The sequence below is a fragment of the Hyaena hyaena genome, unplaced genomic scaffold (genome assembly GCF_003009895.1).
Source record: "Hyaena hyaena isolate Hyena2069 unplaced genomic scaffold, ASM300989v1 scaffold_335, whole genome shotgun sequence".
NCBI classification, from domain to species: domain Eukaryota; kingdom Metazoa; phylum Chordata; class Mammalia; order Carnivora; family Hyaenidae; genus Hyaena; species Hyaena hyaena.
In genome coordinates, this window is record NW_024080968.1 from 396735 (window position 1) to 409126 (window position 12392).

A 12392-nucleotide genomic window follows, 5' to 3' on the forward strand; every position below is an offset into this window, starting at 1 on the left:
GCCCTCCTCTTCCTCACACCCCAGCTACGGCCTTCCTGTTTTCTGGGATGCGGGAACTTCCTAAGGCCTCTCCATCCGCGGTGGGGACACTTTCGGTTCTGCCTGAATTCCCGGAGGCTGCAGGGGGCTGGGGTGGGGGGAGAACCGTGGGGAGGGTCCCTGCGGCGTCTTCCCAGCACTCAGGGGATCTCTCTTTTCTGCCTTCGCGCTCCGGGAAGACTGCTAGGTCCTTGCCCTCTTCACCTTGGCCTCTGCGTCGCAGGGGCGAGGGGGTGTGCGCTTCCACGGACCACGCGCCCTCCCCTCGCCGAAAGCAAGTCCCGACTCCCCGGGAGAACCGGAGTCGTAGGAATGTTCCGGGGAAATCCCAGCGCGTTGAGCTGTCAGGAGCCCCGCCTCCCGCAACGATGCTGGCCGCCATTGGTCCCCGAAGGCCCCGCCCATTTCCTGGGCGGGGCGGGCAGTGGGCGCGGGCTGGGGGAGTTACTGGCGGCCCAGTGCCCTCGCCCCTACTCCGCCGCTCGGCACCCACCTCGCCATGGTTCTTCTGCGTCTGCGCTGTCTCCTCTGGGGCTGCTTGCTGACCACCGTAAGTTGAGTTTCTGCTCCGACGCGACAGGGCATTTGGGGATTCGAGAGTGGAGAATCGGAAGAAAAACAGTATTTCGGGGAAGGGAACTTTCTAGCTGGTTTTGGGCGACAGAGCACTGGGGAGAAGGTGGGTAAGGTACCCAGGGTCCTGGCTGACTGAGGTCGGCTGCCTCTGTGTCGTCCCAGATTGGGGTCCCAGGTAGCCCACGGAGGGCGCGTAGTGGGGGCGTTGCAGGAAACGTGCACCTGGGGCGTGGATGGGGTTGGGATTTGGGGGGGGGCCTCAAGCCTTACTTTGGTTAAGAGGCTGGAGTCTGGGTTTGCCTTAGACATGAGGGGTTTCAGAGATGAGAAGGGAGGCCGGGCAAGGGAAGGGGCGGGTCTGGCCGGTTTCCTGTCCCTTTAACATTATGGACAGACGCCAGCCTCTGTGAGTGGTTATCATATCCTGGCCCCCTGGGACTGCCTTTTCCCAGGGTACCTTGTGGGAACAAGAGTGGGTGCAGAGGCCCAGGTACTTCTTTGAGAAGGCAAAGGGTTTTTAACATCCCACCCCACCCAGAGCCCCAAATCCTGGGTGATCCGACTTAGGAGGAATACCCAAGGTTGCCTCTCTGCCTCCTGAATTTAAGGTGACATAGAGGACCCCTGGGGGAGATGAATAGGTCATGGGATCCCAGAAGGGCTTGGGAGACCAACAGGGGTTTCTCTGGGCACCAGAAAGTCTCAGTTATGCCCAGCCAAGCATATCTCCGGGATTTTCAGAAGCCCACACTTGACTCACTTTTTGTTCAGATGTATTTTTGTAGTTCCTCATTCTGGAGCCTGGGAATCCCCCCAAGCACTTGCTGCTCTCATCCCAACCTCTCCGGCCTCCCCCTACTTTCAAGGGCTGTAGTTTCTGGCATGAAGTCTGGGCAGGAAAGACCCATGGAGGCGTTCGGGAGGGAGTCGACAGAGAGGGAAGAGAGCCAGTGGGGAAGCTGCTTTGGTTCCAGAACTTTCATTTTCACTCTAAGCAATGGTTCTTAGGGAGAAAGGAAGGGGGGGGGGCAGAGCTAGTGAGTGGAGGAAGAGGGCTTTTGTAGGAAGACTGGAGGAAGAGCCACAGGGGATTCAGGGCGAAGGGTGGTCTGGGCTTCTCGAGAGCACGCTACCAGGTTTGGCTCCAGGTAGAGACTGGGCTGTGACAACAATAGCAGGGACTATTTTTGAGAGCTTCCCTTGTGTCAGGCTCTGAGCAAAATGCTTTACATGCATTCTTGGTCTGATTTATTCAACTCCCCCATTATACAGATGAGAAAACTGAGGCTCAGAGAGAGGAAGTAACTTGCCAACGTTCTCATGGCCAGGTGGAACCTGGATATAAATCTACATCTGCCTGATTCCCAAGCCTGCCTCTCCAAGCCTAGGTCCTGAGCTTCTCTGTCAGCAGGATTAGAGCGGGGGGGGGGGGGGGGCTGGAGACTGACAAACTTTCAGAGAAGGAGCTGCATTTCTCATGGGTTTGAAAATGGCATAAAGGACTTTCGTGTCTCTGGGAGACTAGTGGGAAGTCCACAGGGTTGCAGAAACATTCAGAGGATGTTGTGGTGGAGGCAACACACCTTTATACTTCCTTCTCCATTTGGAGTAAGATGCGCTTCTGTAAATAATTTTCTCACCCAGGCTGAATGAGAGCCACCAATTAGGCAGAGTCCTGGACCCCCAGCCAGTTAGCCAGGGTGTTAGTCATCCAAACAGATAGTCCCATATATATGATAATTCAAACTGCCTTTTAATGAGCCCCTACTATGTTCTAGCTACCGTGCCAGGCCATATACATACATTCATTCTGATTTTCACAATCTGTGGGGCAAGGCATTACTCCCATTTTAGAGACGTGGAAACTGAGGCTAAGAGAAACAAAATAACTGGTAAGTGTTACAAAGCCAAGACTGGAACCTGACACTGTTTGATTCTCAATCCTGTGGTCTTTTCACTGGCTGTTCCCCAAGTGTGGCATGATTTTAGGCAGAACATGGGTACAGGACTAAACAACATAGATTCACTTTACGGTTCTGTTAAAATCCTCATTTTTTTTCCCCAAACAGGAGGTCTGTGGAGCTAGAATATAGTTAAAACCTCTCCAGCACTTGCTAATCCTCCTTTTAAATTAATTAATTATTTATTTTAAAAAATATTTTATTTTCGAGAGAGTGAAAGAGCGAGCACGAGCAGGGGAGAGGGACGGAGGGAGAGACAGTCTTAGGCAGGTCCCACGCTCAGTACCAGTTCCACTCTCAGTGCCGAGCCCCATGTGGTGCTCAATCCTACAACCCTGACCTGAGGCGAAATCAAGAGTCAGTCGCTTGACTGACTGAGGCACCCAGGTACCCTGTTAACCCTCCTTTTTTTTTTTTTTTAATGTTTTATTTATTTCTAGGAGAGAGAGAGAGAGACAGTGTGAGCAGGGGAGGGTCAGAGAGAGAGGGAGTCTCAGACTGAAACAGGCTCCAGGCTCTGAGCTGGCAGTCAGCACAGAGCCCGACGAGGGGCTCGAACCCACGAACTGCGAGATCATGACCCAAGCCGACTAAGCCACCCAGGCGCCCCAACCCTCCTTTTTAAAACAGAAGCCGAGGCCAGCAAGCAAAGCATCCGGCTGGGTTTTAATAACATTGTTTTGATTCTGTTGAATTTATTTTTAGGGTTACCTTTTATTTATGAGAAGTGATACTGGCTCTTCTGTGATGGCAATGATATAAGGTTTACATTTAAAATAAATGCATTTAGGGGCGCCTGGGTGGCTTAGTCGGTTAAGCGTCCGACTTTCCCTTAGGTCATGATCTCGCGGTTCATGGATTCGAGCCCCGCGTCGGGCTCTGTGCTGACTGCCAGCTCAGAGCCTGGAGCCTATTTCAGAGTCTGTGACTCCCTCTCTCTCTGACCCTCCCCTGCTCACGCTGTCTCTCTCTCTCTCTCTCCTAGAAATAAATAAAAATATTAAAAAAAAATAAAATAAATGCATTTAGGGGCACCTGGGTGGCTCAGTTGGTTAGGTGTCTGACTTCCATTCAGGTCACGATCTCACGGTTCGTGATTTGGGGCACCAATTGGTCTCGCTGCTGTCAGCATTGAGCCTGCTTTGGATTCTCTGTCTCCTTCTCTCTGCCCCTCCCCTGCTTGTGCTCTCTGTCTCTCTCTCAAAAATAAATAAACATTAAAAAAATAAAACAAGGGGCACCTGGGTGATTCAGTCAGTGGGGCGTCTGACTTTTGAGTTCAGCTCAGGTCATGATCTCTTGGTTTGTGAGTATGAGCCCTGCATCGGGCTCTGCACTTGGGAGCCGAGCCTGCTTGGGATTCTTTCTCTCTCTCCCTCTCTCTCTACCTCCCTCCACTTATGTACACACACACACACACACACACACACACACACATACACACGCTCTCTCTCTCTCTTTCTCTCAGAAAAGAAATAAAATAAATAAATCACAGTGTTTAAAAAAAGTAAAATAAATGTATTTAAACTAATGGTACCTGGATGGAGTAAAAATAGTGCAGGCAAGATCTAAGCTGACCTAGGGGGAGTATGGAGAGCTGAGTTCCCATTCATATTCATCACTGTGTGACCCTGGGCGGGTGACCCAATCTCCCTGGTCCTTAGGCTTACCGTTTGTAAAGCAAAAAAGTTGGATGTTTTCCTTCCAGCTTCACAGTCCTGGCATTTCACGAGAGAGGGGTTGGATGATCCGATGATGAGGGTTTGGAGAAGGGAAAGGAATGGGGAGCAGAAGAATAGAAGGAACCCGCCAAGTGTTAAATATAGCTCCAGCCAAACTTAGGACCAGCTGCCCAGCCAGCCTCAGGATGCCAGGGGAGTCACTGGAGCCCTCATGTGCTTCTGGGTCTTTGGAAAGAGGAAAGACTCAGGAGTCAAGCCAAAAGGAAGATCTGTTTAGTGCAGAGAATATTGTGATGGTCCAGTGCAATCACTTTGTAAAATGCCAGACCGGTCCTCTGGGTGCTTTCATAATCACATCAGTTGGCAGTTTAGTTAAAAACAAACACACCAAGTAATATACAGGCTCCATTTTCCTGCTTTGGATTTCCACTTCAGTTCTAACCTGTGTGTCTTGGCTCATTTCCACCTTCCTGCCATAGAGGCTGCAGTAGAGATTTCTGGACCCCTCAAACTGCCCAGTTCTGTTTTTAGGTCCACCCGGAGCCACACACCATGTGCAGAGAGAATCAGTACCTGGCCAAAAATCACTGCTGTGACATGTGCCAGCCAGGTGAGCTGCCGACCCTCGGGCCCCACTGTGGGACCCCTCTCGGTTTCCTGGCAGATGCAGACCCCACGTGTCAACTGTAGACTCGAGTCTCAAATGACCCCTGGGATGCTCCCCATCCCTGCCCTGCAGTCAGAATGTTCTGGGTCCGGGGCGCCTGGGTGGCTTAGTCGGTTGGGCGTCTGACTTTCGCTTAGGTCATGATCTCACGGTTCATGGGTTCGAGCCCCATGTCGGGCTTCTGTGCTGACTGCCAGCTCAGAGCCTAGAGCCTGTTTCAGTCTGTGACTCCCTCTCTCTCTGACCCTCCCCTGCTCACGCTGTCTCTCTCTCTCCTAGAAATAAATAAAAATAAAAAAAAAAAAGAATGTTCTGGGTCCCCTCTCTGCCTAGCCAGGACTAGGGCTCCTATCTCTCCCATGTCCCCCACCAGACTATGAGGTCTAGAAGGGCCTGCGACTGTCATCTTTGAATCCCCTGCCCTAAACCCAGCCCGATCTGCTTTTGATAAATGTCTGACTCATTGAGCTGGCCAGACCTGCTTCATTTTCTGATGTTTTCCAGGGAAGAAACTGATGAATGACTGTACAGAGTTCACCGACACAGAATGCCTTCCTTGCAAAAAAGGCGAATTCCTAGACACTTGGAATATAGAGAGACACTGTCACCAGCACAAGTACTGCGACCCCAGTGCGTGGGCTGCTGGGGAAGGGGTGCGTGGGAGTCAGGCTGACAGTCTAGCTTCTTCCCGACGATGCAGCCGTTGCTTTTTTATACTCGGGGTCTGTTCTTGGTTGGAGTCTGGGGTGTGCCAGTTGTTAAATAATCTGATTATTATCCCTACTTGGAAGAGGATCTAATAAAAGCAGGAAGTGTGAGGGGCAGATCCCCTGGGCATGGCTGGTAAGGGGTCCCCATCCTTCCTGCATTCTCTGCTCAGACCTAGGGCTCCAGGTCCAGAGGGAAGGCACATCAGAAACAGACACCACTTGCAGATGCCGTGAAGGTCTACATTGTACCAACAATGCCTGTGAAAGCTGCACCCAGCACACCCTGTGCTCCCCTGGCCTTGGAGTCAAGCAGGTTGGTAAGTGGCCTGTCTGGGAATTGGCTCTGCGGGCTGGAGAGAGGAGCTGAGGCTCAAGGTGAGGGATTGGGCAGTGGGCGCTCAGTCTTGCAGGTGGGGGGACCAACCTGCGTCGGTGTCTCCGCTTGGTGAGCAGGAAACGGAACCTTTCTTGTCCCTCCTCCAGCCATGGGTAGCTACCTTGGTCGGGCGGTGGGAGGGGCTGCGGCAGTCAGGGAGCTCTGTGCTGGGGGATGGCACTTGACACAGACAGTTCTTCCGGCCCTGCCCGTCCACTTGTTTCCTTGAGAGCCGGATGGGTGGTCCACTGTGTTGGTGAATGGAATGCCACCTCCTCCCTTCCAGCCACAGGGGTCTCTGATACCATCTGCGATCCATGCCCCGCTGGCTTCTTCTCCAATGTGTCATCTGCTTCGGAAAAGTGTCATCCTTGGACAAGGTACAAGGACTCATCCCTTGTGTTTGCTGCCCTAGGAGGGGTGTGGGACTACTTCCATTCTATCTGGCCACCTGTCGTTCAGGCCCTGCTTCCCATGTCCACGTGCTTGTGCACCTAGAGAACTTCTAGAGTGGCCTCATAGCTGACCAAAGGGCCACTTTTCAGCTTTTTTTTTTTTTTTTTTTTTTGCCTGCTCTGTCTTGGTAACAGACACTGCTGATCTCTTGATCTTCATGAAACTCCCTTCTTGGGGGCACCAGGACACCTCTCTTGCTTTCCTTACTCCTCCTCTGCTCCTCCTAACTGATTTCCTTGGCCTTTGTTCTAGGCTCTACTCCCCAGTCACTTTGCCTGCCTCCCCTGGGCACCTCATCCGTATCCATGGTTCCCAATCAACATTTCCTGTCTAGATCTGTCTCCTGGGTCCCAGATGGTCGTGTGCCACCACTGAGGGTCCACCTCCATGCAGTTGACCCACAGGCACCAAATGGACTCACTTGCCGGCCCCTGTCACCCTCTGGGAAGACACTCACTCGTATTTGGGCACCTGAACCACGGTCCCTCCCTCGCCTCCAAGCCCAAATCAGTTACCAGGTCCTGTCTATCTAGCTTCCAAATGCTTTGGAATTCCTCCTAACGCTCTCCAGCAGTCCTCACTGTGGTCTGGAAGGTGCCTTCACCTCCTCACCAGCCTCCCTGCCTCTGGTCTCTCCTCTTCAGCTGTGTCCGTATCCTTTTGCCGAAGTGAGTTCTCTACAGTTTACTTCAGATCATGGTGCTCCCTATTTACGGTGCTTCATGGCTCTCTATGCCTTTAGGATGAAATGCAGAGTCCTCCACTTGCTCCCCAGACTTGCAGCTCCATTTCCTGACTTTTCCCCACATGCTACTTGCAATGCCCTCAACAGGCTGTTCGTTCTCTTGCATCAGACTCTCTTGCCTGCAGTACCCTTCAGCACCTGCCCAGTTACTCTGTGCGTTTAATTTTATTTTTAATTTTATTTTTTTATTATTATTTTTATTAAATGTTTTTTTAAATTTATTTTTGAAAGAGAGATAGAGACAGCATGAGCAGGGGAGGGTCAGATAGAGAGGGAGACACAGAATCTAAAGACAGGCTCCAGGCTCTGAGCCGTCAGCACAGAGCCCGACACAGGGCTCGAACCCACGAACCGCGAGATCATGACCTGAGCCGTAGATGGACACTTAACCGACTGAGCCTCCCAGGCGCCCCGTGTTTAATTTAAAAAAAAATGGGTAAGAGAGGCTCATGAAACACAAGGCACGAGAGGGCCTGTAGTGGTGAGTTTCTGTTCCTTGGCCACTCAGTTCTCCTCCCTGGAGGCAGCTCTTTTTCCTGTGTGTCCTTCCAGAGATTCTATGTACAAATAAATAAATGCACACGCACGCAAACACATATTTTCTACACAAATACTAGCATCTCATATATACTTTGTTATTTGTTTCCTGCCTGCCTTGCTCTAGTAGTCTGCAGTTTCCTTCAGAGTACGGATTTGGCCTTTTTTTTTTTTCTTCTAATGATGCATTCCTTATGCCTAGAACAATGTCTGATGCGTAGTAAGTGCTCAATAAATCTTTACCGATAAATGTTGAATGATAACTGGGGGCACCTTGGTTAATAGATAGGAGCCCAGAGTTCCAGCCTCGCTGCAGCTTAGAAAGTATGCGACCCTCCTGGGAGCCTCAGTGCCCTCCCTTGGAGAATGGGAATGACCTTCACCTCCCAGGGCACGAGGAAAAGACACTCTTGTGTACGTGCTTTCTTTGAAGCTTCTCACCTTTCCGCCACTTTCGACGGTTTTTTCTTTGTGACATTCTTTTCTATCCCCACCCTCCAGGGGCCACATCTTCATTGTCCCACATTGAGACTCCTGCACAGGCCTCCTAACTGTCCACTTTTCACAATTCCTCCTCCTGTGAGCTCTCAGGCCAAGCGAGTCGCCTCACTGTTTGGGCACCTGGTTGGGTGCTGATGTGTCTTAGCAGCTGAATCCAGCTGAAACCTTCATGGTTGATGACCAGTGATCTGGTTCTAAAGACCCGATTGTCCATAGTTCCCTGACACCGTTTGGCACGCCCCCCACCTAATCCCTCACATCACATGGTCCTGCTTCAGCTAGAATGTTGCTGCTGCTCTAAGTTTACATCCTTCAGGGCCACCCAGATGGCCGTTCCCTAGGGAAGTCTTTCTGGATGAGTCCGTAGCCCAGATGTTCTCCACTGAGCAATTTTTCTCCCCAGGGGACACCTGGCAATATCTGGAGACATTTTGGTGGTCACAACTGACAAGGGGCTGCTACTGGCAACCAGTGGGTGGACGCCAGGGGTGTCGCGGAGCGTCCTACAGTGCACGGGACAGCCCCACAACAGAGAGTTATACGGCCCCAGGCGTCAGCAGTGCTGAGGCTGAGAAGCCCTGCCTTAAGCTGAACTCATCAGCCCTCTATTCCAGCCATTGTGGGCTTTGTCTCCCCTTCTCTGAACGGTTCCCCATTCACGTTGGCCTGTGTGACAAAGCATGGCACTCAGAGACTCTTCGATGATTCCTCCTCGAAGATGAGCAACAATTTTTCTCTGCCCTCACGACTTCCCCGAGAACAGAGTCTGTGTCATTCCCATAATAACCAGCGTAGGGAATTGCACACCGCACGCGCTCAGTGAACTTGAACTCGTTGGTTTTGATGGTCTCCCTCCGGGGTTGGAAATGTTACGGTTGGGGAAATGTTATGTCTCTCTCTCTCCGTGTGCGTCTGTGTGTGCGCGCGTGCACACACCTGCCTGTGCACAGATGTGAGGCCAAAGGCCTCGTAGAGCTTCAGCCGGGGACCAACAGAACGGATGTCGTCTGCGGTGAGTCTCAGAGATGGCACTCCGGCAGCGGGCCGGGAAGTGGGGAGCTGACGGGGACGCAGGGCCACGCAGAGACAGCTGGTGCGGAAAGAGGCAGGTGAAGTGAGAGGAGGCAGTTTGGGGTTGCCGCGTCCCAGCTTTGCCACTTACCTGGGGAGCCTGGGCGAGTCCCCTCCCCACTCTGGGCTGCAGTTTCTTCATCTGTGAAATGGGATGATAACAGCACCTCCCTTCGTAGGCTGGGTAAGTGCCTGGCATGGGCCTCGGTTTCGATTTTAGAACGGGGAGAGGTTGGCCTACACAGGTCACAGGCTCAAATAGCTGCAGGTCATGTTAATGAGTGAAAGAGTCACCGGCAAGAAAAATACACTCTGTTTTTTCTAAAGACCCACTTTCCTCTCAGCAGGGCTGGGACTGGAGTGAGGTGAGCAAGGCCCTTGCCCTGGACACAGTATTTAAGGGGCAGGCTGAAAATGCAGTAATCAAGATAAATAACACCAGATACATTTAAAAAAAGATCAAAGCTAATGTAAAAAAAAAAAAAAAGTCCAGAAAGAACCAAGTATCAACATTTACATAAAAGCATGACCCAACCCGGCCTCACTTGCCTCGGCCTAATCCCAGCCCTGGCTCCAATAAAACTTTATTTAAAAAACAGACATCTGCCAATGCCTGGCTGGCTCAGTTGGTAGAGCATGTGACCTCTTGATTTCAGGGTCGTGAGCTCAAGCCCCATGTTGGGCATGGAGCCTGCTCAATTAAAAAAAATAAAATAAAATAAAAATAAAAAACAGACAGCCAGCCTGTGGGCCATAACTTGTTGATATGATTTTCCAAAACATGACATTAAAACATTACTTTTCTTGATTCCTGAGTTTTTTTGGTGTCCCCTTAAAGTTTGTTGCAAGGTGAATGCCTGACTTGCTTTTCCCTAGTTCCTGCCATGCATCTTGGTCTTTTTCTTCTCTTTTCATTTTCCTATTTAGGATAGAGACTTCAGTACCAGAAATACTTTACTTTCTCCTCCATTCTTCTATAACAAAGGCAGCAGTGCAGACATCGATGTTGATGGGTGTCGGCATCGGGCATGGAGTAGGGAGGGACGGGGTGTGTGGGGAGCCGGTGGAGACAGCTGTCATCACTCAGTCCTGGTGGCCCACTGTGGCTGGATCTTCCAAGCTTCTAAGAGAAACCAGATATCCTGAGTTTAAATACGCAATCTCCCACTTTAAAGAGCTGGCAAATATTTCGAGAATTTTTTTTCCCCTGGTGTGCTGGTCACACTAAACACATCTGGCCACCTTTTATCGGGGTTTGACTCCTGTGATATAGCTGAGCTCAGACGTTGAAGGATGTGAGAGTCCAGCAAGGTATAGAGCAGCTTCAGGCATGGGGATAGGGGGCCGCCGCAGGTGGGAGGCCGTCACTGAAGTCTTGGTTTCTCCAGGTCTCCAGGACCGGGTAAGAGCCCTGGTGGCGATCCCCATCACAATGGTGATTCTGCTTGCTGTCCTGTTGGTGTCTGCCTATATCAGTGAGTCCCCAGGTGGGGAGGTGACGAGGGAAGGGGGGAGAACTGGCCACCTGTTTCCTGATTGGCTTTGCCAACTCCCCATCCCATTTCTCTCTCTTTCTCTCTCTAGGAAAGGTGACCAAGGGGCCAGGGAATAAGGTATGTCAACCCTGGGAACCGGCTCAGGGTTTTGGTAAATTGGAAAGAAAGACTGACTCATTGTTGCCTCTATGGCAGTGACATGGATTCCGGGTCTGCCCCTGTGGCCAGTGAGGAGGCAGCAGGATTGGCTCCTCTCCCCCCACCCCCTACCCCGGCCCCCAGTGCCGTGCCCAAGGGCTCTTCCCATTCGCTCCCCTGTGCCACCAATGTCTGGCATCTCCGGAGCTCACCTTCCCATGGAGCAGCCCTGGCACCATTCCTAAAATCTGACATTTGCTGTTCTTTTCCCCATTTGATATGTGGGGAACCGCGTCTCCTGGGCCTTGGTCAGTGGTCATGGGGTGGGCGCTGGGAGGGGCTCCTTGGATCCAGTCTCCCACTCTGGAAGTCTCTTGACCCTCTCTGTGTAGCCAGCAGGGGGCAGGAGGCACCCATTGAATCAACACTGACCCTCCCTTTGGGAAAGGGGAGGGGGCTTGTGTGTGGGTGGGTGGGGTCCCCTTCTGAGGGATGGGCTCCTTGGAGGGGTTCCCGGGGGGTGACCTCCCGCCTTGGCTCCGCAGGTCATCCAGCCGGAGGAAGTTAAGTGTCAGGACCCCGTGGAGGACCTGGAGGACATTTCTATTCCCCTCTACTCCATTCCTCCGGTGCAGGAGACCTTACACGGGTGCCAGCCGGTCACCCAGGAGGACGGCAAAGAGAGCCGCATCTCTGTGCAGGAGAGAGTATGAGGCGGGGTGTGCCAGCGAGTGTGGCAGCATGGGAAGACGGGCACGTGCAGGAGAGTGTGGAGCTGCTGGTGCTGCAGAGTGAGGGTGCGGGGCACCCCCGGCCTGCACCCCTGTGGTGCAGACACAGAGCCTTCCACCCCAGCCCTGGAGCCCATTCAGTCTCCTGACTTGCTTTTAAAGGCAGAGGCAAAACTTTGGTGGGGGGGGTGGGGCCCAGAGTAACATCCACCAAATCCTCCAGTGCCCAGAGGCGTATCATGGTGGTTTCCACAAGCCCAGGGACACGTAGCCACGAATATCCATTGCAGTGTTGTTTGTGACAGTGGACAACTGGAAGCCATTTAGCTGGCCAGCAGCAGGGGACTGGCTAAAGGAAATCGTAATATATTTTATACAATATCTCAAAAGCACTGTTGTGGAAAAAAAAAAAAAAGCAAGTTGCAGAATGATGGGTACGAAAACATTTCTTTTAAAAACATCCCCCCCCCAGACGGTATGAGATATCATCTATGGGTATGTGTATACACATAACATATCAGTGTACACGTAGGTATAGCAAGTGTTCAGAACGATACACAGAAGACACACAGCTCTGAGAGTTGTAACGTCTGGGTTGGGGAAGAAGGGCTGGGAAAGGGTTAAAGGAAGATTTGGCTTTTTTTCTCCCCCAAATGGAGAGGGAGTTCATATAATGCTTATGTAATTAAATAGTCATCAAACATGT

General features: G+C 51.7%; 1 protein-coding gene across 1 annotated transcript; it reads left to right on the top strand.

Annotated features, from left to right (window-relative positions):
• Window positions 1–478: 478 nt before the first annotated feature.
• CD40 (CD40 molecule) lies at window positions 479–12106 on the top strand. The gene is made up of 9 exons (XM_039249447.1): window positions 479–589; window positions 4790–4868; window positions 5430–5555; window positions 5806–5952; window positions 6298–6391; window positions 9201–9262; window positions 10710–10796; window positions 10906–10934; window positions 11501–12106. The coding sequence occupies exons 1-9, from the start codon at window positions 539–541 to the stop codon at window positions 11666–11668; spliced, it is 843 nt and encodes a 280-aa protein (XP_039105378.1). The 5' UTR covers window positions 479–538; the 3' UTR covers window positions 11669–12106.
• The last annotated feature ends 286 nt before the right edge of the window (window positions 12107–12392 follow it).